The sequence below is a fragment of the Diceros bicornis genome, chromosome 19, assembly GCF_020826845.1.
Source record: "Diceros bicornis minor isolate mBicDic1 chromosome 19, mDicBic1.mat.cur, whole genome shotgun sequence".
NCBI classification, from domain to species: Eukaryota; Metazoa; Chordata; class Mammalia; order Perissodactyla; family Rhinocerotidae; genus Diceros; species Diceros bicornis.
Window position 1 is genome coordinate 45141064 of NC_080758.1, and position 26991 is coordinate 45168054.

The window sequence follows — 26991 nt, forward strand, 5'->3', positions numbered from 1 at the left end:
CCGTTAGAATGGCTATAATCACCAAGACAAAAAGCAATGAATGCTGGAGAGGCTGTGGAGAAATGGGAACTCTAATCCACTGCTGGTGGGAATGCAAACTGGTGCAGCCTCTATGGAAAACAGTATGGAGATTCCTCAAAAAATTAAAAATAGAAATACCTTATGATCCAGCTATCCCACTACTGGGATCTACCCAATGAACCTGAAATCAATAATCCAAAGAGGCTTATGCACCCCTGTGTTCATCGCAGCATTATTCACTATAGCCAAGACATGGAAGCAACCCAAGTGTCCCTCGACTGATGACTGGACAAAGAAGATGTGGTATATATATACCATGGACTACTACTCAGCCATAAAGACAGACAAAATCCTCCCATTTGCAACAACATGGATGGACCTGGAGGGTATTGTGTTAAGTGAAATAAGCCAGAAAGAGAAAGACAAACAGAGCATGATTGCACTCATATGTGGAAGATAAACCAACACACGGACAGATAGAACTTTTTGGCGGTTACTAGGGGCTAGGGGGGTGGGGGGTGGGCAAAAGGGGTGGAGGGATGCACTTATTCTTTAGACTCTTTTGGAAGTTTTATTAACTCCTCTAAACTACATAGTTAGTCATTGATTACTACTTCATTTTACTACCACTTGCAGCTTATCAAGGGGCCTGCCTTACAGCACTAGGCACCAGAGTATTTAGCATGTTCATTTTCAATGATAATTAAGATGACTGGTTTTGATAGAAGTAGTTTGGCAAGTGGGAAAAAGCCACAAATTCCAATATTTAATAAAGAATAATAATGTGCATGAGGGGATTGCTTTGTTTCATTTTTATCTTATTCATTTTTTTTTTAATTTTCAAATGTCAAAGCTATCATCTGTGGTGTAGAATTTGTAGCTCTCCTCAAAAAGCCATGTAGTAGTTCAGCCACCAGGGGAAGCCTAGAGAGTCTGTATTTAATGTACCTGGGCCAGCCAGGTATTGGTTTGGGGCTTAAAAGTGTTCCAAAAATGTGGCCAAACCTGTCTTGCTGCGCAAAATACTTCCTCTATCACAGACACACAGACCTGTAAAGCATTTGAGTTTTTTCTCTACAACACACGGTGAAGGTTTCCAAATTAAGTGGTGTTTCTATATTTGAAAATTGGAAAAAGTCATTGAGTAGGAAAGAAAGGATAAAGAAAGAAATAAAGCAGCTACTGTTCAACAAATTGAAATGACAGTAGTTCTGAAGGCCAGTTAAGTCAACACAACATAAAACAGAATAATAGTGATGGTTGTAAGCCGGGTCCTGGGGAATAAGAGAACCATCCACTAAAAACAGTCTTTTCTTCAGAGCCAGATGAATCTCTTCAGAGGTCCCAAACCCCAGAAAGGCTCTCCCTTCTCAAAATCCCAATGTGGAAATCAAAATAAAAACAGTATTAATATACATAGCACCTCATTGAGTTGTACTCTCATGACTTGTACACTTTACAGTATACGTCAATAGAAGACAAATAAAACACAAGTTATGTATACATGCTGGAATTAAAATAATTTTTTCTTTAGTGCCCTTCTAATCCAGCACTGAGTCTCACAGGAAGAAATAAATAAAATTAAAACATAATGTCATTATAAAGTGTTTTAATGACCACGCTCTTAACTTACTTAGAGACTGCAATAGCTTTAACTTGTATTTTTCCATCAGGCAGAGTAATAGGCTCCGTATACTTAAATGTATTATTTTCACCATAACCAAGTCTCTTTAGAAATTCAGGTTTGCTGCCATCCAGGGTATAATATATGTTGACATCTGGGGTGTCTGAAAAACCCAAACAGGATAACTGTAATTAACACTAAAGTAGCAAGTCCCTGAATAATGCTCATGAGTCAGTTACTTAATGTGACTTTTTTTATATATTGTAGAAATGAATAACAACAACTAACAATAAGTGAGTTCTTTCTCTGTGCCAGGCACTAGGCTTTACATGAATTAGTTCATTTCACCTGTACAATCCTATATGACAGGTCCTATTTTATATCCACTTTATAGACGAGAACACTGAGTCTCAGAGAGGTTAAGAAACTTGTTAAATAACAGCAAAGTTGTGATTTGACTTTGGCTAGGTTGATTCATAGCCCACGCTCTTGAACTATTATGCTATTTTGCCTCTCCAGTAGGGCACTGATACAAATAGAGAAGTCAGTTTTAAGACTACAACACCCATTTAGAAAGCAGAAGCTAACTTTTAATTTTTTGAGCATTGCTTCAGAAATGCCTTAATTACACTTTATTTGGACTTGGTAAACGATTCCAACACTTCTTGGAAAAATTTTAAAGATAATAAATTCATATGATTCAAGGTTCAAAAGGTTAAAAACGTTGCTAAGAGAGTAGATCTTAAAAGTTCTCATCACAAGAAAAAAAAATCTCTAACTATGTGAGGTGGTGGATGTTAACCAGACTTGTAGTGACCATTTCACAATATACACATATATCAAAACATTATCTCGTACACTTGAAACTTATATGTCAATTATATCTCAATTTTTTTTTAAAAATGTCAAAAAAGGATATATAATTAAAACTCTCCCTCCCATCCCTGGTATCTGCTGGCCAAAGGCAATCAATGGTATTTTGAGTATACTTTCAAAAATATTTTACATCCATACAAGTAGATATGTACATATTCTTATTTCCCCCTCTCTTTTAACAGAAATGGGGGCATGCCATTCCCTGTTCCAAAGAATTCTTTTTTCACTGAACAATATTATCTTGATAGTGTTCTATGTTGGTATATAAAGAGTGTCCTCATTCTTTGTTACGACTGCATTGTATTCTCTCCTTATACATATGAACCACAATTTAACCAATCCCCTGCAGATGGACATTTAGGCTATTTTCTTTTTCTTTTTCCTTTTCTTTATTTTGCCATTACAAGCACTGTAACAAATAACTTTGTAAAAAATTCTTTTTATGTACATAAAATATATAAAACTAGTGCTGTTGAGTCAAAAGATTTCTGCATTTGTAATTTTGGTTAATATTGACAAACTTCCTTCCATGAACGTTGAAACAATTTACACTGCTACCAGCAATGCGTGAAAGTGCCTGTTTACCCATACGGTGTGCTATCAATTTTTCTTTTATTTTTGCCGATATCCTCAGTAAAAAACAAAAAAACAGGGGTCGGCCCAGTGGCGCAAGCGGTTAAGTGCGCGCGCTCCGCTGCGGCGGCCCGGGGTTCGCTGGTTCGGATCCCGGGCGCACACCGACACACTGCTTGGCAAGCCATGCTGTGGCGGCGTCCCATATAAAGTGGAGGAAGATGGGCACAGATGTTAGCCCAGGGCCGTCTTCCTCAGCAAAAAAGAGGAGGATTGGCGGATGTTAGCACAGGGCTGATCTCCTCACACACACACACACAAAAAAACAATGTCTTGTAGTTTTAACTCATATTTCTTGCATTTTGAGTAAGAGTCATTCAATCACTCAACAAATATTTACTGAATACCTATTATGTGCCAGACATTGTTCTAGGCACTGGGAATATTCCAGTGACCAAAGTCCCTGCTCTCACGTAGCCTCCGTTTTAGGAAGAACACACAAACAGTATACAAACAAATAAGTATATACATTCTGTCAAGTGGTGATTGAATGCAATGGAGTAAATAAAGTGGGAGAGAAGGTCTGCTCAGGAAGCACGTACAGGGGTGGGTAGAAGCACATTCTCATATGTTTAAAAAACATTCATATTTCCTCTCCTATAAAATGGCCTTTCACATCCTTTGCCATTTTTCTATTGGGTTATTACTCTTTTTGTTATTGAATTGTAGAACCTCTTTATTTACTAAACAATTTAAATATTAGAGAATTTGGATACCATATCATTTATATCATCATTTGTCAATAATCACCCAATTTCTTCTAAGAGTTATGGCCACATTTATTAAAATTAGTATTTTGGCTTGAAAATTTTTAAAAATATTAGCTTTTAAGATAAAGGGAAATATAGCATAACGTAACATATTCTTAGTTGGAACTCTCAGTCTAGGAAGTACAGACACCACCATAAATATAGATAAATAGTTTTTACACATATCAGTTATTGAAATATTTAATTGGAATCTCAAAGGTTTTTAAACAAGTATTTGTTCATATGTTTTATCTATAAAACTTTCCCTTCTCCTTATGTTAATTATATGTTTTTTTTGGGCCGGCCCCATGGCTTAGCGGTTAAGTGCACACACTCCGCTGCCGGCGGCCCGGGTTCGGATCCCGGGCGCGCACCGACGCACCGCTTCTCCGGCCGTGCTGAGGCCACGTCCCACATACAGCAACTAGAAGGATGTGCAACTATGACGTACAACTATCTACTGGGGCTTCAGGGAAAAAAAAATAAATAAATAAAATTTAAAAAAAAATTATATGTTTTTGTATACATACGTATGTAGATATATATATATATGAATGTGTATACATATATATATATTCCAGCATTACCAGGAAATACAGTCACTGCTTTATTTCTGTAATAATAGTTAAGATTTGTTTTGGCATTACTATGTGCCAGACCCTGTGCATCTCACATAAAATATCAACTCATTCAATCCTTACAATGGTTCTAAATGGTAGATATTATTATTACTGTCTAACAATGAGGAAACTGAGACTCAGAAAGGCTAAGTATTGAAGGTCACTAGAAGTTCTCAAAGCCAGGATTCAATCTCAACCTGTCTGACTGGAAAGCCTTTGTTTCTAAGTCAAATTTACTATCCCAGCAAAATAAGAAGAATCCTGGGAAAGTTTGGGGAAGCACGGGGACATCTTACCTTGGCTAACGTGAGTCAAGGCACTGCTGCAACTATATACCTATACAAATGAAACACTGGTCAAAGCTAACCTCTGTAATCTAAATACACACCATTCTATCAACCACCAGGTACAACACTGTTTCAAGTTTTGGAAGTTTTACAAACTTCCTAAGGTCCTGACCATAGAAAGCACGCAAAGAGGTAAATCAACAACCAGATGAACATAAAGAGTACAGTAAAATTATTTTAAAGGATTTCAAGTACATTTGATTCTTACCCGATTTCATTTCCAAAAGTGTATTGTTATCAATTTCATGGTTGGCTTTTCCAGGCTGAGGCACTCGCAGTGGTATGATCTGAGGGACACACACTGAACCAGCAGTCATTTTCCCTCCTTACATTAAAAAAAAGTGGATGAAAATAAATTCCAATGGGCACCTATATTTGAACACAAAAGCTGAAGAGAAGCACCTCATTTAAATACAGTAAAACTAGCAAAAACTAAAAAGAATACTGTTAATACACCACCTACAAATATTATTCAATTTTTAATTGAAATAATTGTTTCAGGTCTTGTGTGGGGTTTTGATTCTCTAAATACTTGCCTCACTTCTGGGAAAAGAGTACGAATAAACGGGATGGGGAAACGGAATTATCTTAAATGGGAAATTAAATGAATGTGTCAGAACAGAGACCATCACTAACGATGTGATCTGAGCTCCCTCTGGATCATTATCACCCTTTCCTGCCTCTTATTAGTGTGCCACCTCTCTTGGCTTCAGGGCAAGTCATCACACAAGAGGAACAGAAGTAACTCTGTATGTAGCATTAAACGTTAATTTAGAGCCAACTCCTTTGGGAAAGCTCCAAGTTCAAGGCCCTGCAGCTGTGGCCAAGTGGTTCTTGCATTTCAAAGCTGCAAAGAAACTCTAGAGGGATGGCCGAGTATTATGCCTCAGCTGACAGCAAGTTGGCGTCGATATAAACAGTGAGCAACAAACACAAAAGTCTCTCACTCCATTTTTGTATTTATAAATAATTAAGTACGGGTATGGAGGCCTTATTGATCTTTCTCCTGGGGATAGGGGGCGGGGGGGGGGGGGGGTGAGGTCATAATTTTTAATACATAAAGGATTCAGGGGGAAAAAAGCGACCCTCACCTTAATACAGCAACCATTTACATCTCTGTATGGCCTTTTCAAATTTCAATGATTATGGATGTGTAGGTTTTACTCAGTTGTACTCTAAATATTCATTCAACTTTTCTTAGTGTACTTCTTGCACCTCACTCTATCATTTATAATTTTCCACGTATTTACTTATCAATTTGTGGTTGGGGACTTAGGCTATTACTAGTTTCTTTTTAGTTTTGGCTGTTGCAATTCTAAATAATGCTGCTCTGAACATCTTGGGATTTGAACTTTGTCACAGACTGTATTCCCAAAAGTAGGATAACTAAATTTAAGGAGTGAACTTAATGCCTGGTTGAATAGTTTCAGACAGGAGGCCAAGAATTTCAACTGCAGATACTGATAGTAGAGTAATAGCTCCTACAGAACGGGGGCTGGGCTCAAGGGGTGCCCTTCCTCATTCTTCCATTTAAGTGAGAGGCAGTTAAAATAAAAATAGTTGAAAAATTAGTTCAAACTAAAAATAGTTGAGGAATAAATAATTCGCGCGGCCACTAGGAGCTGCCCTTCGGAGGCTTCTGCGGTCAGTGGCCCCAAGCGACGGGGATCAAGAAGTAGGCGGATCGGCTACGCCCAAACGACAGAGTGGGATCAACAGCACCGCCCACGTCTCAACTCCCTCCATCCAGACTACCCCTCACCGCCGGGATCCGGAACCCCGTGTCGTTCCCGTCCCCGCCCACCAGGGGCAGCTAGGGACGCCCGTTCCCTTTCGGCTGGACTAAAGGAGGCCCTCCTCCTCTTCCTCCGCCGGCCACCAGAACCCGGATAGGGACCCCCGGGGTACCTCCGGCGCCCGCAGGTAGGGAACGCACCTCTCACCGCCTCTGGCCTTTTCCTGCATCGCAGTCCGGGTTACCACAGACGCTGCGAGCCGCGCCCCGCCCACTGCGGGGCAGGTGATTGGTGGAAACCCGCTTCCTAGCAACCAGCTCCGCCCCTGCCGCTTGGCCAGGGCTCCTTTCCTAAGGCTTCACCGTAGGCATCCGGGAATATGCCTTCACAGAGGCTGGAGAGTGCTTAGAGGTGGAGTCCCAACTCAGAATGGGAAAGCCATGCTCGTTCATCTGAAAAGCACTGACATTGTGGAAAACAAGAAAAAGATGTTAGCGGCGCGGGCAAGGGAGGCGAAGCAGGCGCGGCTTGGCCACCTCAAGCCGACAGACAAGGAAGGACCGGCTGCGACACGAGGAAGAAGGCCCGTTGCCCGGGCCGGGTGCTGTCTTCGCTGGTTCCCGGGTTCTCCCGCTGGCTCTCCGACCGCTCCCTGCCTCTCCTCCCCCAGGGACCGGGAACTGCGCCCTCATGGCTGAGGTGAAGGTGAAGGTGCAGCCGCCCGACGCGGATCCGGTGGAAATAGAAAACAGGTAAACCACTGAGTGAGGCTCGGTTCCCGGCTCGGGAGCCCCCGCAGCCGGACCCATTCTCTTGGGAGCCTGGGTAGATACCAGAGCAAGTTCCGTGAGCGCGCAGGAGAGGGAGTGCGGGATTTGCCGCCCACCTCCACCCTCAGAGAGCAGAACTCTTAAGAAGTTCGAAACGGATTTGACGGTTTGCAACCTTGTGTAGCTGACCTTGCCCCGAGGCTGTTCGAAAAGTTGTGGTGATGCACTTCCTTCCTACATTAAGGTGATGGACGCTCAGAGAGGACTTGGCGTTTTTTCTGTAGTACCTGTGGATACGTGTTCTGATCCAGGATCGGTCTTGTAGCTAAGGGAACTCCCACGACAGAACGTTTGAGCAAAGTTAGGGTGCAGTTTGCGATTACGAAGCATCATAAGCCAAATGGTTTCGATGCAGTATTTAAGTCAAGATTTTAGGGCACCTAAAGGCTCTCCCAATTTTATATGCTCTATCCGTGTACTGCAATTTTTACGTTACTACATAGTTTTAGAAGACCCCAACTTTCTCAAACTGTTAGGAATAAGACATATGATGATCTTATGACAAGGTGAAGATTCGGGCTTATTTTTGTTTGGTAGGGATAATTCCGAAAACAGGCCCCAACTGTGATGAATTGTCGTAACAAATCTTGGGCTTCCCATCAGAAGTGTCTGATTCGCCTCCTGCTTACAGACTTACGGTTATCCAAGGCACTGTGTCTTAACTTTGTCATACTTGCTCCTTCTGAGAAAATTGAAGCCTCGGTTTTAATATTTTTTTCTGTTTTCATTTGACTTTGTTCTAATTTGAAGTTCCTATGGGTGAGGAAAAGAAATAGTTTCCTTAAATAACAATAATAATGTAAATGTGTATTTTGAAAGCATCTTCCTCAATTTCTAATATGCTTTGATTCAGAACCATCATAGAAACCCAGATTATCTGCCAAATGTGAAGAAAAGGCACAATTTCAAACTGTTTTGCTTGTATTTTTCTCCCACTGCCTCTTGAAATAGGTGAAAACATGAATAATATCATTAATGCCTTTGTTCTTAGAATTATAGAATTATGTCAGCAGTTCCCTCACGGAATCACAGACCAAGTAATTCAGAATGAAATGCCTCACATAGAAGCCCAGCAACGGGCAGTGGCCATCAATAGACTGTTGTCCATGGTAAGGTGAATCCAACTAGTTCACGTAATTATTTATATGTTATGATTGTCATTACTTCTATTATATAGTCATGAAACCATTCAAAAGTGTGTTAGGTTGTGACTTTGATAAGACTGCAAACTGGGAAACAGCTCAGATTGCCTAAACTGAGGAAAGAAGAAATAATTACACATCGTTTTACAAGATGAATGAAATAAATGTATTTTGCTTTAACTGATGTATTTATTAATCTGTCATTAAGAAACATAAGGACACATAAGCATAGTCTGTTCTTACCTTGTTTGCTTCCTACTGCTAGTGTTGGGCCATTCCCCATGAAATATTACCCTCCTGATTTTTCTGACAGTCATCACAGAGCCAGTTCATTAGGATATTACTCTCCACATTCTCACTCTGAGCATTTCAGGAGGCAAGAATGAGTCTGGTTGAATGTCAACAGTGCTGGGCCTCTGGGAGGAGGTGGGCTCAGCTCCCAGTGACACTGCATTGGGGTTTTTCAGTGACGCCCTCTACCTGCTCTTACCTCTTCTGCTCTCCTGGGGCCCTAATGTCATTCTCCTTCAACTGTCCAAACACATACCACCTATTGGTACTCCGTGCGCTAGATCTACCTATTTCTCTTTCCTTTCCCTCATCATCAAAATCCCCACATTCTGAGAGCATTTCAGTCTGGTTGTAGTAGCGATTAGGTAAAGGACCAAGGACTCATCTGAAGACTGATTTGCTTTTTAAGCTTTGTTGGATTTCTAAGGGCTCTGATATGGAGATTTGAGGACAGGTGAACCTTCTGTTAAACCACTCCCTTTAAGCTTCTAGCACAGAGGTTGGCAAACTTTTTCTATAAAGTGCCAGATAGTACATTTTTTCGGGTTTACCGACCATATGGTTTCTGTCACAACTACTCAACTTGGCAAGAAGTAGCTGTGGACCACACGTAAACACATGGGCATGGCTGTTTTCCAGTAAAACCTGATTTACAAAAACACAGGGGGCTAGGTTGCCGACCTGTGTTTTAGCCCAAGGGAAAAAGGAATGTTGGTGATTTCTAGTCAGTTCACTGTGGTGAAGGTCTTCAGCTCCAGGAAGGGTAGAGGGAGGGATACTGGAAGGATGTAGCAATGGAAGATGTTTTTTGTCTTCGGACCGCCCTTTCAGCCCTTTCCTTTCTGTCAAAATGATCCTCGGCACCTCCCTCTTTCACCACCTCTGCAGCCCCGCCTTCTGCCAGTCCTGTTGGCTGTAGGAAGTGGTGGAGCTGTTGAAGAATTTTAAGCAAGAAGTAATTGTTAATAAATCACAAAGTGTTGCTGATTTTAGCTCTTAAACAATTGTCAAATTTGTCCCCACCCCCCCATTTCGATTCCTGTTGCCCTTGCATGTATTCAGACTCTTGGCTTTTACCTGGCCTATTACAGTGCATCCTAACTGACTTTCCTGGCTCCGTCTGCCTCAGAGCAGCCATCCTGTCTTAAATACAGATCTGAGCAAGTCACTTTCCCACCAAAAATTCTTCTCTCAACACTAGAGATTCAAGTCCAAACTCCTGGGTTTACCACACTGAGCCCCTACCTTTCTCACCTGCCTCACCTTCCTTGACCACTCTGACTCAAAAGTTGTGTTTTAGAGGGAACAGATTGTTTTTGGGTCTCTGCCATATCATGCTATTTCATGTGTCAGGTGTTTTGCTCCTGCTGTCTTCCCTGCTTAGAAGGCTCTTCTTCTCTTTCTTCACAAACTAACTCCTCATTGTCCTTCCAGACTCAGCTCTACTATCATCTCCAGGAAGCCTCCCTGACCCCCCAGGTTGGGCCAAAGCTTCTTCCCTGAGAGCGCATCCCACCCTTTACTTACCTCTATCTTAATGCCAACCAGATGGTATTGAAGCTAGCTGTGTGATTCTCTTTCAGAATTCATGTTTGTCCCCCCAAACACCTATCACAGTACAGGTGTTCAGTAAAGGTTCATAGCTGAATTAAACAACTAAATGAGCTGTCAAATTGAATTTTGTGGTTAGATTTTGCCGCTTAGTGGGGTCTGGTGAGGGAGGGAGGGTATTGCTGTTCATCCATATGGAAACCCATTTCCAAGTCATGGGTCTGCCCAGTCTTAACTCATGGGAATGGAGCCTCTGTCAGTCATGGCTTCCCGGAACTGCCAGAAGTCCAGTGGTACAGATGTCTGGATGTATTCCTAAGTTCAGACCCAAGGAAATTCAGAAGCATGTCAGACATGGTTTATTTTACTTTTGATTTGTTATATAAAAACAAAGCAACTACAGACCTTTTATTCATTGGTTGACCTTTCTGCCTAATTTTTACGTAACACAGTAGAAATCATTCATATAAGTAAATGTCACTATTAACTTTGTGAATTTTATTTAGTCATCATGTTATAGAATATTTATGCATGTGTAGCCTTCATTTGAACTTCTTTATATAAATTATATTTTAATTTTTATTATATTTACATTATATATATTCATTGAATTTATTTAAATTTGAATATGGATTTTTATTTATTATTCTAAAGCTGCTTGTTTAAAATTCTTTATGCATTGATCATATAACCAAGCCAGGATCTAGCATATAGGAAATCGTCAGGTATTAATATTTTGGAAAATAATTAGATAAAGAGCTAAGTTTTGAAAAATACATTGCATGTGATGTGTAGGCAAAAACTTAAGTCTCAAGTGAGGAACTGACAGATAACTGTGGGAGGGAGGATATTTTAGTCTCTGTAAAATATTAAAGAATGCATTAAAATTTGTCATTGGATTTGATATATCTGCAAAATAATTCACTGCTATTTTCTGTAAAAAAAACTTTAGGGTCAGTTGGATCTCTTAAGGAGCAATACTGGCCTTCTGTATAGAATAAAGGATTCTCAGAATGCTGGGTAAGCATCGAATTTTTTTATTTTAAGAAAATTTTAATTACTACAAAAGTAATACATGTTTTGGGAAAAAACGCTAATACACAATTGCATAGTGTAAACTTGTCTTGCATATCATTCCTGCCTCCTATCATGAGTTCCATTTCCCAGAGATAACTGCTCTTATTTTTGGTATATATAAATATATATAGGTGATTATATATTTATATACTATATATTTATATATAATCTCTTTTCTTCTTTTTTTTTTAAACAAAAATGGGATCATGCTATCCATACTGTTTTGCAACTTGTTTTTTTCACTTACTGTATCTTGGACATCTTTTCATTCTGGTACATTCAGCCCTGTCTCATTCTTTTTAAGGTAAGCCCTTTTGGTAAATAAGTCAATGTGGTGACCTTGTCTGCTAATTCATTTAAGTAGTCATGTAGATTATTAGATTATCCTGTACCTCTTTGCCTCTTAATTCTGTCTTATTCCCCTGCAGTAAAATGAAAGGATCAGATAACCAAGAAAAGCTAGTATATCAAATCATAGAGGATGCAGGAAATAAAGGTAAGCATGTGAAGGAAGAAACAGAGAAAACATTGTCTTTAGGAAGGGACTGAGATCCTGGCTTCCCAGGGTTTAGCTCAGTGTGTAGAGTATGCTGCCATTTGTGTTAAAAGGAAAGGAAAACATAACATAAATATATAATGTACATATGCTTGCAGGACACCCAGAGGTGATGTCATTGTTGCCACAGAGAAGGCGGGAAATAGATGGCTGTGGGCAGGGATGGAAGGAAACTTCTGAATTCTGAACCACGTGAATGTAGTCAAAATAAATAAATTAAAACTTAAGGGTTTTTTTAATCCTCACTTTCTAAACTTTGGAAGCCTTAGTTTCTTCATCTTAGCTGTAAATGGTGGATGATAAGGTCTCTCTGGTTTTTGCAAAAACCAGAGGGATGTCTAGTGCAGTGTGGTAGTGTCTGACAGAGGTGCCTCACAGCTATTGAGTTCCTCTCCTATCCCCACTGAAGAATTATATCTAAATTGCTGTTATTACAATTTAGGATCTATTTGAATCATTGGTATTAGCTAACAATTATGATATAATCTGAAATCATATAATTCTAATATTTATTAGTTAGGAAGTTAAATTAACATTTTAAAAGTAGACATAAGAAAAAGTCATTCTCTATTTTTAAAAAATTCTTATCTCAGTACGCCTTTACATTGGGAAGAAAATAGGGCAAAATATTTTTACATAAAATTTCCCTTCCACATTTAACACTTATTTTCTTCTTGGAAAGAGAAATCATAGCTTCCTGCACAGGGCTTTTAATGGCTAAAGAACCACAATCTTCCATTTTCCATCTCCCAAATATAGTGTATAAATAATGGATATCCATGCATTCAGAGTCTCACATAAAGGGTTTTTTGCTCTCTGTTGAGGACAGCAGCTAACGCTGGCCCAAACTTATGTTTGTTTTTCACATACACAATCTAAAGTGAAAATAACAGAAAACAGGCTTGGGGTGCAGGATGGGATGGAGGAGACAATATAAGTTAATTCAGTAACATTCAGGATTTTTCCTCCATTGTAAAAATGCCCTTTTCATCTGTTTGTTTGTTTTTTTTTAATTTTTTGTTTATTGCAGTAACATTGGTTTATAGCATTGTATAAATTTCAGGTGTACATCATTATACTTCTATTTCTGCATAGATTACATCATGTTCACCACCCAAATGCTAATTACAACCCATCACCACACACATGTGCCTAATTATCCCTTTCACCCTCCTCCCTCCCACCTCCCCCTCTGGTAACCACCAATCCAATCTCTGTCTCTATGTGTTTGTTTATTGTTGTTATTATCTACTACTTAATGAAGGAAGTCATACGGTATTTGACCTCCCTCTGACTTATTTCACTTTGCATAATACCCTCAATGTCCATCCATCTTGTCATAAATGGCTGGATTTCATCGTTTCTTAAGGCTAAGTAGTATTCCATTGTGTATATATACCACATCTTCTTTATCCATTCGTTCCTTGATGGGCACTTAGGTTGCTTCCAAGTCTTGGCTATTGTGAATAACGCTGCAATGAACACAAGGGTGCATGTATCTTTACGCATTGGTGTTTTCAAGTTCTTTGGATAAATACCCAGCAGTGGAATAGCTGGATCATATGGTAGTTCTTTTTTTTTTTTTTTTTAAAGATTTTATTTATTTTATTTTTTTCCCCTTAAAACCCCAGTAGGTAGTTGCATGTCATAGCTGCACATCCTTCCAGCTGCTGCATGTGGGACGCGGCCTCAGCGTGGCCGGAGAAGCGGTGCGTGGGTGCACACCCGGGATGCGAACCCGGGCAGCCAGCAGCGGAGCGCGCGCACTTAACCGCTAGGCCATGGGGCCGGCCCTCATATGGTAGTTCTATCCTTGATTTGAGGAATCTCATACTGTTTTCCATAGTGGCTGCACCAGTTTGCACTCCCACCAGCAGTGTATGAGAGTTCCCTTCTCTGCACATCCTCTCCAACACATGTTGTTTCCTGTCTTGTTAATTATAGCCATTCTGACGGGCGTGAGGTGATATCTCATAGTAGTTTTGATTTGCATTTCCCTGATAGTTAATGATTTTGAACATCTTTTCATGTTCCTGTTGGCCATCTGTATGTCTTCTTTGGAGAAATGTCTGTTTAGGTCTTTTGCCCATTTTTTAATTGGGCTGGTAGTTTTTTTGATGTTGAGATGCATCAGTTCTTTATATATTTTGGAGATTAAGCCCTTATCAGATGTATGGTTTGCAAATATCTTCTCCCAATTGTTAGGTTGTCTTTTTGTTTTGTTGATGGTTTCCTTTGCTGTGCAGAAGCTTTTTAGTTTGATGTAGTCCCATTTGTTTATTTTTTCTGTTGTTTCTCTTGCCTGGTCAGACATGGTGCTTGAAAATATGTTGCTAAGACTGATGTCGAAGAGCGTACTGCTATGTTTTCTTCTAGGAGTTTCATAGTTTCAGGTCTTACATTCAAGTCTTTAATCCATTTGGAGTTAATTTTTGTGCATGGTGTGAGGTAAGGGTCTATTTTCATTATTTTGCATTTGGCTGTCCAGTTTTCCCAACACCATTTGTTGAAGAGACTTTCTTTTCTCCATTGTATGCTCTTGACTCCTTTGTCAAAGATTAACTGTCCATAGATGTGTGGGTTTATTTCTGGGCTTTCGATTCTATTCCATTGATCTGTGTGTCTGTTTTTGTGCCAGTACCATGCTGTTTTGGTTACTATAGCTTTGTAGTATATTTTGAAATCAGGGAGTATGATACCTCCAGCTTTGTTCTTTTTTCTCAGGATTCCTTTAGCTATTTGGAGTCTTTTGTTGTTCCATATAAATTTTAGGATTCTTTCTTCTATTTCTGTGAAAAATGTTGTTGGAACTTTGATAGGGATTGCATTGAATCTATATAGATTGCTTTAGGAAGTATGGACATCTTAACTATGTTAATTCTTCCAATCCAAGAGCATGGAATATCTTTCCATTTCTTTGTGTCTTCTTCAATTTCTTTCAGCAATGTTTTATAGTTTTCCGTGTACAGATCTTTCACCTCTTTGGTTAAGTTTATTCCTAGGTATTTTATTCTTTTTGTTGCAATTGTAAATGGGATTGTATTCCTAATTTCTCTTTCTGCGACTTCATTGTTAGTGTATAGAAATGCAACTGACTTTTGCATGTTGATTTTGTATCCTGCAACTTTACCTTATACGTTTATTACTTCTAAAAGTTTTCTGGTGGATTTTATAGGGTTTTCTATATATAAAATCATGTCATCTGCAAATAGTGACAGTTTCACTTCTTCCTTTCCAATTTGGATCCCTTCTATTTCTTTTTCTTGGCTGATTGCTCTGGCTAGGACTTCCAGTACTATGTTAAATAGGAGTGGTGACAGTGGGCATCCTTGTCTGGTTCCTGTTCTTAGAGGGATAGCTTTCAGTTTTTCACCATTGATGATGATATTAGCTGTGGGTTTGTCATATATGGCCTTTATTATGTTGAGGTACTTTCCTTCTGTCCCCATTTTATTCAGAGTTTTAATCATAAATGGATGCTGTATCTTGTCAAATGCTTTCTGTGCATCTATTGAGATGATCATGTGATTTTTATTCTTCATTTTATTAATGTGGTGTATTACGTTGATTGATTTGCGAATGTTGAACCATCCCTGCATACCTGGAATAAATCCCACTTGATCATGGTGTATAATCTGTTTAATGTATTGTTGTATGCGATTTGCTAGTATTTTGTTGAGGATTTTTGCATTGATGTTCATTAGTGATATTGGCCTGTAATTTTCTTTTTTTTGTGTTGTCCTTGTCTGGTTTTGGTATCAGGGTAATGTCAGCTTCGTGGAATGAGTTACGGAGCTTCCCCCCCTCCTCAATTTTTTGGAAGAGTTTGAGAAGGATAGGTATTAAGTCTTCTTTGAATGTTTGGTAGAATTCACCAGGGAAGCCGTCTGGTCCTGGACTTTTATTTTTGGGGAGGTTTGTGATTACTGTTTCGATCTCCTTACTGGTGATTGGTCTATTCAGATTCTCTACTTCTTCTTGATCCAGTTTTGGAAGGTTGTATGATTTTAAGAATTTATCCATTTCTTCCAGATTGTCGAATTGGTTGGCATATAGCTTTTCATAGTATTCTCTTATAATCTTTTGTATTTCTGAGGTGTCTGTTGTAATTTCTCCTCTTTCAATTCTGATTTTACTTATTTGTGCTTTCTCTCTTTTTTTCTTGGTGAGTCTAGCAGAAGGTTTGTCAATTTTATCTTTTCAAAGAACCAGCTCTTGGTTTTATTAATTTTTTCTATTGTTTTTTTACACTCTATTTCATTTATTTCTGCTCTGATTTTTATTATTTCCCTTCTTCTACTGATTTTGGGCTTTGTTCTTCTTTTTCCAGTTCCTTTAGGTGCATTGTTAGATTGTTTATTATTAGAGATTTTTCTTGTTTGTTGAGATAGGCCTGTATTGCTATAAACTTCCCTCTTAGAACCGCTTTTGCTGTATCCCATAAATTCTGGCATGTCGTATTTTCATTTTCATTTGTCTCCAGGTATTTTTTGATTTCTTCTTTGATTTCTTCATTGACCCAGTCGTTGCTCAGTAGCATTTTGTTTAATCTCCACATATTTGTGGCTTTTCTGATTTTCTTCCTATAGTTGATTTCTAGTTTCATACTGTTGTGGTCAGAAAAGATGCTTGGTATTATTTCAATCTTCTTAAATTTATGGAGACTTGTTTTGTGGCCTAATATGTGATCACTCCTGGAGAATGTTCCATGTGCATTTGAAAAGAACGTGTATTCTTTGGTTTTTGGATGGAATGCTCTGTATGTATCTACTAGGTCCATCTGTTCTAGTGTGTCATTTAAGGCCAGTGTTTCCTTATCAATCTTCTGTTTGGATGATCTATCTGTTGGTGTAAGTGGAGTGTTAAAGTCCCCTACTATTATTGTGTTACTGTCTATTTCTCTTTTTATATCTGTTAATAATTGCTTTATATATTTAGGTGCACCTACATTGCGTGCATAGATATTTACAAGTGTTATATCCTCTTGATGGATTGTTCCCTTGATCACTATGTAATGCCCGTCTTTGTCTCTTTTTACAGTTTTTGTTTTGAAGTCTATTTTGTCTGATATGAGGACTGCTACCCCAGCTTTCTTTTCTTTGCCATTTGCATGGAGTATCTTTTTCCATCCCTGCACTTTCAGTTTGTGAGTGTCTTTAGGTCTGAAGTGTGTCTGTTGTATGCAGCATATATATGGGTCTTGTTTTTTTTATCCAATCAGCCACCCTATGCCTTTTAATTGGAGCATTTTAAACGTCCATTGACGTTTAAAGTATCTATTGATAAGTATGTACTTACTGCCATTTTTTAACGTTTTTTTCCCTCAGTGTTTTAGTAGTCCTCTGTTCCTTTCTCCTTCTATACAGAATTGATGGTCTCTTTAGTTTGACCTCTGTCTGAAAGCTCTACTCTTTAACTCCCCTCCTCCCTCATTTTATGTTTTTGATATCATATCTAACCTCTTTTTTGTGCATTTGTATCCATTACCCTCTTATCATGGAAATAGATAATTTTTCCTATTTGTGGTCTTCTCTTTTCCCCTTAAATCAGTCCCTTTAATATTTCTTGTAGCACTGGTTTCTTGGTGACAAACTCCTTTAATTTTTGCTCGTCTGGGAAATTTTTGATCTCTCCTTCCATTTTGAATGATAACCTTGCTGGGTAGAGTATTCTTGGCTGTAAGTTTTTTCCTTTTAGCACTTTAAATATATCGTGCCACTCTCTTCTAGCCTGTAAGGTTTCTGCTGAGAAGTCAGCTGATAGCCTTATGGGGTTTCCTTTGTATTTAACTTGTCTTTCTCTTGCGGCTTTTAGGATTCTCTCTTTATCTTTAATTCTGGACATTTTGATTATGATGTGTCTTGGTGTGGGCCTCTTTGGGTTTATCTTGTTTGGGGCTCTCTGTGCGTCCTGTACCTGGATGTCTGTCTCCTTCCTTAGGTTAGGGAAGTTTTCAGCTATTATTTCTTGAAATAGATTCTCTGCCCCTTTGTCTCGCTCGTCTCCTTCCGGGACACCTATAACACGGATGTTAGTGTGCTTCGTGTTGTCCCAGAGGTCCCTTAGACTGTCCTCACTCTTTTTAATTCTTTTCTCTTTTACATGTTCAGCTTGGGTAATTTCTTCTAGTCTTTCGTCCAGTTCGCAGATCTGTTCTTCTGTATCCTCTACTCTGCTTTTGAGTCCGTCTAGTGAATTTTTCATTTCCAGTATTGTATTCTTCATTTCTGATTGGTTCTTTTTTATATCTTCCATTTCTTTGTTGACATTCTCACTGAGTTCATCTATTCTTCTCCCCAGATCAGTGAGCATCCTTAACACTCTTAGTTTGAACTCTGTCAGGTAGGTTGCTCATTTCTGTTTCACTTAGTTCCTTTTCTGGGGTTTTGTCCTGTTCTCTTACTTGGAATGTATTCCTTTGCCTCCTCATTTTGCCTCTTTCCCTGTGCTTGTGTCTACGTATTAGGTAGGTCAGCTACGTCTCCTGCTCTTGGATAGGTGACCTTATATAAGTGATGCCTTAGGAGGCCTGCAGTGTGCTTCCCTCAGTTCTCAATGTTCCAGGGGTGAGCCCTATGTGGGCTACGTGTGTCCTTCTGTTGTGGCCTGTTTGTTCTCCCTGTAGGCGCCCAGGGAGGCCAAGTTATGCTCCTGGCCAGCTGTTGTAATGCTCAGCTGCTTGTAGTTGTTGTGGGCCCTTCAGTCTCTTTATCAGGTGTGGGGAGCCCCAGCACAGTTGGCTGCAAGTTCTAATACCACATTTGTGTTTCAGTATTTCTTTTAAGTGAGTAGGCCCCCAGCGTAGCAGGTTGTTAGGCTCAGGGCCTTACAATTGCTATAAGCCTCCAGCCTTTAGGTCTCTTGTCAGCTCTCTGAGGATTGCAGCTGGCGGAGCTGGCCTCAGGCACGGGAGCACCCAATTGTTTCAGGCTTTGGAAGGTGGGGCAAACCCCCTATGTGGGTCTTTGAGAAGCACAAGTCTTCTGCAGCTGACAAGCCCTGCCACCCACAGGTCCACACACACAGTCAACACAGTCCTGCCCCGTGTGTGTGCCCCAACCTCCTGAAGTGGACCCAGTCTCTCCACGGCAGGAGCCCCACAAACTCCACCACCGCCCCACACTCTCCACCCACTCCTTGTGCACGCCCTGCCTCTCTGAAGTATGCTCAGTTGCCAGGCTTCAGAGAATCCAGTCACCAATCTACGCGGGCCCACCAGTTGCCTGAGGGCTTGTTGTTGGGTGGGGCCAGTCTCTAGGGTGGGCTGCCTGCCCTGGCTGAGCTGGATTAAATTGGTGCTCTAGTGGGTGGGGCAGACCTGGGCTAACAGTCCCCAGGGAGAATTCCAATGGCGTCTGTGTCAGTACGCCCACACCAGGCCACAACAATGGCCGCCGCCAATGTCCTAGTCCTTGGAGAGGTCTCACCTCTCACTGCAATGCACTCAGAGTCTATCAGGTGAGTCTCTTTTCACCAAAGCACCTTTCTTTGTGCACCTTTCTTTCTGGTGATTTTAGGTTGCTTTCTGAAAGGGGTGAGTTTGCGCATGGGCCCTTTAAGAGCCGGTTTTAATTTCTTTGTGAACCAGCTTTTCTGGCGGTACTCCCCAATGTTTTAGTAGCAGGCAAAGTCATATATCATTCCACTCGTCTCGATTGTGGTGGGTCCAAAAAATGCCCACAGCAGGGGCGCTCCCTGGCTCAGGGCCCCGCGCCTCCAGGGAGGGCTGCGTACCTTTGGGCGGCTCCCAGGTGGCTGTCAAGCGCTGCAGCTTGTGAAGGCTGCGTTTTTTCTCTCCCGAAGGGAGCTTCTGCCTCTTCCACCTCAATTAGGATTGTCCGTTGTTGCAGGAGTTCCTCTTATCCAGTTTTCAGTTCTGTCTCGGGGGTAATTTTTCCACGAGTAGTTGTAAATTGGCTGTGTCCTTGGGAGGAAGTGAGTTCAGAGTCTGCTTACGCCGCCATCTTCTCCTCTGTTTTTTAAAAGGTGCCACGCTAGGATTTCAACTATACTCTAGGAATATATGCATATATATATTTTGTTAGTTTTGGAATGAGAAATAAGCAATGAGATATAAACACAAATCCTTTAGTGTTCAATTTATTTTACTTTACTTTCTTATAGGAATATGGAGCAGAGATATCCGATACAAGAGTAACTTGCCATTAACAGAAATTAACAAAATTCTAAAGAATTTGGAAAGTAAAAAGCTTATCAAAGCTGTTAAGTCTGTGGCAGTGAGTAGTTTTCTCTTTTCTTCCCCCAGATGTTCTCTTTACATATATTGCTCCAAGTATATTTCAAGTTTTTATTGTTGTTTAAGCTATGTCGTGATTTAAAACAACTGGTCAGGGCCGGCTCCGTGGCTTGGCGGTTGAGTGCGCGCGTTGCGCTGCTGGCGGCCCGGGTGCGGATCCCGGGCGCGCACGGACGCACCGCTTCTCTGGCCGTGCTGGGCCCGCGTCCCACATACAGCAACTAGAAGGATGTGAAACTATGACATACAACTATCTACTGGGGCTTTGGGGGGAAAAATAAATAAATAAAAATCTTTAAAACAACTGGTCAAAAAAGATATTTAAAAATTTAGCTCAGATTGGTTTGGAGATGCTGCTGAGATGTGTCAGTGCCTAGTTAACTCTTAGTGTCTTACCCACTCAAAAATCTAAAACTACTTGACTGTCTTCAGTAAAGAATTTTTGGAATCATGAACATTTTTCCTGGATTTTGTGGTGAGATAATTTACTTCATCCTGGCATACTAGATTACTCATTCAGCAAATACCTATTTTTCCTTTGCTGTGTGCCAGGTGCTGTTCTGCGTGCTTAGGATACATTAGTGACCAAGTCAGAGAAAGATCTCTGCTCTGGTGGAGCGTCTGTTCCAGCAAATGGTGTTTCTCCTCTTCCTTACCCCACCCCACCCCTGTCACATCCTTCAGGGGCTGCACGCTCCAGAGCTGGTTCCCTCAGGGACACCTGCGCTGACCTCACTGGTTTAGGCACTAGAAAAGCTGAGACTCCCCTAGACTAACGTTTGCTTGGACACAAATTTCAGCATATGAGAATCTGATGTTCGTCAGTGATTTTATTTTATTTTATTTATTTATTTTTTTTAAATAATTTTATTTATTTATTTTTCCCCCCAAAGCCCCAGTAGATAGTTGTACGTCATAGCTGCACATCCTTCTAGTTGCTGTACGTGGGACACAACCTCAGCGTGGCCGGAGAAGTGGTGCGTCGGTGCACGCCCGGGATCCGAACCCGGGCCGCCAGCAGCGGAGCGCGCACACTTAACCGCTAAGCCACGGGGCCGGCCCTCATCAGTGATTTTATTTATCAAATTATATTTATATCATACCACTCCATAATTTAGAATATTATTTCTTGTGCACATTTTTAATGGATAGTTTCAAATATATACAAAAGTAGAGAAAATAATATAATGTATCCCCACGTACCGGTACATCACCTAGTTTCATTTTGCCAATCTTCCTTTTACATCTTTATTTTTAATAACAGCTTTATTGAGATATACAGTCATGTGCCACATAATGATGTTTCAGTCAGCGAAAACTGCATATACGATGGTGGTCCCCTAAGAGCAATACCATATAGCCTAGGTGTGTAGTAGGCTATACCATCCAGGTTTGTGTAAGTACACTCTATGATGTTTGCATGACGACGAAATTGCCTGATGACACCTTTCTCAGAACATATCCCTGTCGTTAAGTGACACATGACTGTAATTCACATACCATAAAATTTATCCTTTTAGAGTTGTACAACCGTCATGCTATTCTAATTTTTGGACATTTTCATCACCCCAAAACGTGACCCCACTAGCAGTCACTCCCCAGCCTCCCTGCCCCCAGGCCCTGACAACCACTAATGTACTTTTTGTGTCTATAGATTTGCCTATTCTGTATATGTCATATAAATGGAGTCATACAATATGTGGTCTTTTGTGTTTGGCTTCTTTCACTTAGCATGATGTTTTCAAGGTTTTAAATAAAGTAGTGTTAGATTGTAACCCAAAGTAAAAAATAAATATTCATGAGTCCATACTGATATAGATAAGTGTTTGGATAAATAAATAAATGGGGGAGAATAGACATCCTGTGCAGAAGAATTCCAAATAAGTTATATACACGCTCCACCCTCAAGGAAGTGGAGCATAACTCCTACTCCTTAAGGTGGGCTGTGCATAGTGACTTCCTTCCACATATGGAAAGGGCAGGGGGAAAGTAACTTTACAGTGGAGAAAACTGAGAAATACCACCTCAAGCCAGGTGATCAAGGTTGACGTCAACGTCAATATGACGTTGATAAGTCATATTGATGACAATCAATCATCATTTGGTGATGATCAAGTACCCTTGATGTGATGTGATGAAAGCATTTTACCTCTGTGGTCTTTTTTTCCTGTCTAATCATGAGAAAAACATCAGACCAATCCCAATTAAGGGACATCCTACAAAATACCTGACCAGTAATTCTCCAAAATGGCAAGTTCATCAATAACAAGGAAAGTCTGAGAAACTGTCACGACCAAAAGTTGCCTCAGGAGACATGACAACTAAGTGTAATGTGGTATCCTGGATAGGATCCTGGACCAGACAAAGGGACATTAGGGGAAAAAAAGACAAAATCTGAGTAAAGTATAGACTTTAGTTAATAATAACATATCAATGTTGGTTCATTCATTGTAACAAATGTATGCTCGTAATGTCAGATGTTACTAATAAGGGAAGCTGAGCATAAGGTAAATGGCAACTCGGTGTCATTTTCACAATAATTCTATAAATGTAAAACTGCTCTAAAATATGAAGTTTGGGGTTTTTTTTTAATTTTAGTTTTGGAAGACTGTTATCTTATAACCACATCTGCTGTGCATATTTTTTCCTAGGCCTCAAAAAAGAAGGTGTATATGCTCTATAACCTGCAGCCAGACCGGTCTGTGACTGGTGGAGCCTGGTACAGTGACCAGGATTTTGAATCTGAATTTGTAGAGGTGCTTAACCAACAGTGTTTTAAATTCCTACAAACCAAGGTGAGGCACAATTGAGGAAACATCAATACAAATCTTTTTTTTTAAGTTTCTTCATAAAGAATGTTTAATCTTGTATATCATATTTTATAGAAATTGAAAATATTGAAATTGCTAATTTTTACTAAACAAAATATGTTCTACTGTTGATTTCACTCTGCATAAATTGTATTCAGAAAACACCAATATTCTTGCCGAGATTTATCTTTCTACCCTTATAGGCAGAAACAGCACGAGAAAGCAAACAGAATCCGATGATACAAAGAAATAGTTCATTTGCTTCATCACATGAAGTGTGGAAATATATCTGTGAATTGGGGATCAGTAAGGTTGGAACCCAGTTTCTAATTTTCGTCTTATTTTTTAAAACTTATTCGTCATCATAGGGGTATAGTTTTCAATGTATTCCAAACCTGTTTGACCCAGACCCTTTCTTCAGGTGATACCTGTGAACATTCTGCAGAACCCACTTTGAGAAAGTACTGTCCTAAGCCAGTTAGGCAAAGACGGTCATTGCCATCAGGCGCTGTCTGAACTGTATGTACTTGAGCCTGGGATATAGAGCAGTAGAGTGGAGGCCTGGCAGTGCATTTCACTACTAAATTCAAAAGTCTCTTCTGACAAGTTCTTGACTTTATCAGGGACATTTCAGCCTATGTGCCAAACATCGGTCATCACATCAGTTGTCATTTATTGGTATTTTCCTACTTATAACATGTAAGTGGTGTTATCAGCATATTCTTTTGAAGACCTATACCTAAGGCCACTGTACTGGCTGCTTTTCACAGTCGGAGAAGAGACTAAAAGGGCCTCTTGGACAAGCCATTTTCATTTCCTGGGTTTCTCATTTATAAAAAACTAGGAATTTGGACTCTTTGATGTCTAACATACCTTTCTGTTCAAGTATTTTATAAATCTCCATCAATTTATTACCAAAAAAATGTTACTTTACAAGAATTCTAGGTTTTACTTAGGAGGGTGAAGACATCAGAAAGTGTCAAACTCAGCCTGATGTTAGAGTTCTGTCCCCTATATTTCAGTGGTTTGTGCTAACTTGTAGTTAGGCCGTTGTTCAACCTCCTCGTGCTTTTGATTACTCTCCAGCAGAATGCTTCCCCATTTCACCAAGGAATTGTGAACCTTTACTGTTTAAAACCCCCTCCAAAAAGGATGTCTCCCTGTCCTTTTGGTGTCCTTTCTCATGTATCCCCCTTTTTAGGTAGAGTTGTCCATGGAGGACATTGAAACCATCTTGAATACGCTCATTTATGATGGGAAAGTGGAGATGACTATCATTGCTGCAAAAGAAGGCACAGTTGGCAGTGTAGACGGACACATGAAACTGTATAGGGCAGTCAATCCAATCATCCCGCCCACAGGTTTGGTCCGGGCCCCCTGTGGACTCTGCCCGGTGAGTTAAAGTGGCTTCACTTTACACTTGACTGCCACCAAATACAAATGCCACATGATGTACCAGCAGGGACTCTCCAGTTTTCTCAGACTCTCAGGGTGGACCAAGAGCTGCTCAAACCTCCATATAATCTTAATAATGGACCTTTAAAGAACACACCTTTGCCTTACATTCTTTCTTAGAATAGCCAGGTTAAGGGAATTTGTGTGCTCTGCTCTTGGCCCTGAAATGGACAATTTTTGATGAGAGCTAATCATTTAACCTAGAGATTTATTGAGAACCTACCATGGGCCAGACATGTTCCTGATGATTTTCATGTTGTCTCATTTAATCCTTTTTTTTTTTTTTTTTGTGAGGAGATTGGCCCTGAGCTAACATCTGTTGCTAATCCTCCTTTTTTTTGCTCGAGGAAGATTGTCCCTGAGCTAACATCTATGCCAATCTTCCTCTATTTTGTATGTGGGATGCCACCATAGCATGGCTTGATGAGCGGTGTGTAGGTCCGTGTCTGGGATCCAAACCCACGAACCCCAGGCCACTGAAGCGGAGTGTGCAAACTTAACCACTATGCCACCGGGCCAGCCCCTCATTTAATCCTTCTTATGTCCCTTGGAGCTAGTGGTGTTTCCCTTCAGCATGAGGGAACTTGGGCTAAGGAAGGACCTAAGAGCATACAGCTTAGAAGTAACAACCAGGATTCAAACCCAGGGATTATGTTCTTTTCCCTGCTGTATGCCCCAGCACTCATTTGTTCATTCCCAGATAGTTTATGAGTGCCAACTGTGTACTGTAAGCACTGTCCCAGCTTTCACGGCATTTATATTCTTGGGCTGCTAATCTATGTTTTATTTCATTATACTGGCCCTTGTCTATATGACTAAGCCCTCTATGCTCTGGTTTCAACTCCTAGAAAAAAGGCTAGCATATTGGGAATTCTATTTAGCACCCTTCACAAAAAGGAAGGTAGTGGGCCGGCCCCGTGGCTTAGCGGTTAAGTGCGCGTGCTCTGCTGCTGACGGCCCGGGTTCGGATCCCGGGCGCGCACCGACGCACCGCTTCTCCGGCCATGCTGAGGCCACGTCCCACATACAGCAACTAGAAGGATGTGCAGCTATGACATACAACTATCTACTGGGGCTTTGGGGGAAATAAAACAAATAAATAAAATCTTTAAAAAAAAAAAAAAAGGAAGGTAGCTAAACATGAAACATTTGGTTAGTCAAAATGAAGTCATTCATATGTATAGATCTCCCTTTCTGTATTCCTCTGTTACCTGCTGAGAGCCTTTTGCCCAGTGGGCAGGTGAACATGGTCATCTTAATGCTACAGTTAAAGGTCTCATTAACTATCTTGAGGATCACAGATCAAGTCTTATTATAGTAGGATCTTAAGTACAGTCCTAATCTCTTTCAATTTGAAAATTTTGTTTTCAATATTGGTTTAAATAAACAGTTGGGTCTTGGATACTTTGTTAACAGAAATTTTAGTTGTAGTTGACATTTAAGACCTTACCTATAATATAATAATTTTAAAACTTCAGTTTGAATATAAACTTTTTTCTTTTTTAAAGGTTTTTGATGACTGCCATGAAGGTGGTGAGATTTCACCATCTAATTGTATTTACATGACAGAGTGGCTCGAATTTTAATAGAGAGCTATGAACTTTACTGACATTTTGCAAATGAAGTTACTTCAGGAGCAAATAATTTAATTCATGATGGAACATCAAATTCCCAGGAAAGCCAACTTCACAATAATGGATACAGACTTGCTGCTCTGAAAATATATTTTATTATCTATGAAGACTAAATTTATATTGGTAGAGTAGCCAACAGACTATGAAGCAGGTAAGGTTAGTAGTGAAATCCACTCTTAAATAAATAAAATACTTTGAAGTTCTGGAGGACCACCTTCTGAAGCTTTCATGACTTTTGATGTTTCAAGGAAAAAGAAACCAACAAATCCATGTTTACCAAGTACTATGACAATGGCTAGAGCTTAAAAATGCCCATTATGAGATATTTATTAAGGTCTTCATTGGAAATTTTTTATATCTGGTTCACTATCACCATTTCTGTTTTCTATTTTCTCAATGGTTTCATTGAGAAGAAATTAAAAGTGGCAAAGGCAGGAATTGCAGGAGAGTATACACAAACTTGGGGCATGACTGGGGAGGAAGTGGAACATCCCTTTTCCACACACTATTAATTCCTTTTTATGTCAGAAATATTCTTTCAGAAGATTATGTCACTGTACTTACCTCAAACGCAAATGATGACTATTGTCAAGCATATGTTTTCAGTGCATAAATATTATCATTCTCATCCTAAAGTGAGTATTTTCACTGGTCCTTCTTTGTTAAAGTCTTACAAGTTTCACTCTGTGGCTCAGTTGTATTATTTGCTGGAATTCTCCCCTAGATTCTTATTATTTAATAAAAATGAAAACTAAAAATAGTCCATTTCCCTCCATTCACAG

At 39.9% G+C, this 26991-nt stretch overlaps 2 protein-coding genes across 8 annotated transcripts in view; one reads left to right on the forward strand and one right to left on the reverse strand.

Annotated features, from left to right (window-relative positions):
* The window catches only part of DZANK1 (double zinc ribbon and ankyrin repeat domains 1), a 93461-nt gene extending 86585 nt beyond the window's left edge, over positions 1–6876 (reverse strand). For 3 of the 7 annotated variants that reach the window (XM_058563279.1, XM_058563280.1, XM_058563276.1), the window contains exons 1-2: positions 5079–5298; positions 1655–1808 (exon numbers count right to left, since the gene is read on the reverse strand). In XM_058563279.1, the coding sequence (XP_058419262.1) occupies positions 1655–1808; positions 5079–5187 (263 nt within the window). In that variant the 5' untranslated portion in view covers positions 5188–5298. Of the gene's footprint in view, positions 1–1654; positions 1809–5078; positions 5301–6806 lie in introns of those variants that run through there. The other 4 variants (XM_058563277.1, XM_058563281.1, XM_058563282.1 and 1 more) reach the window with 4 other exon arrangements.
* A 144-nt stretch (positions 6877–7020) lies between these two features.
* Positions 7021–26969, forward strand: POLR3F (RNA polymerase III subunit F). Its single transcript, XM_058563297.1, has 9 exons — positions 7021–7358; positions 8428–8545; positions 11373–11440; positions 11926–11993; positions 20178–20290; positions 22962–23105; positions 23324–23431; positions 24322–24513; positions 26084–26969. Exons 1-9 carry the CDS (start codon positions 7297–7299, stop codon positions 26159–26161), a joined length of 951 nt encoding a protein of 316 aa, XP_058419280.1. The 5' UTR covers positions 7021–7296; the 3' UTR covers positions 26162–26969.
* The last annotated feature ends 22 nt before the right edge of the window (positions 26970–26991 follow it).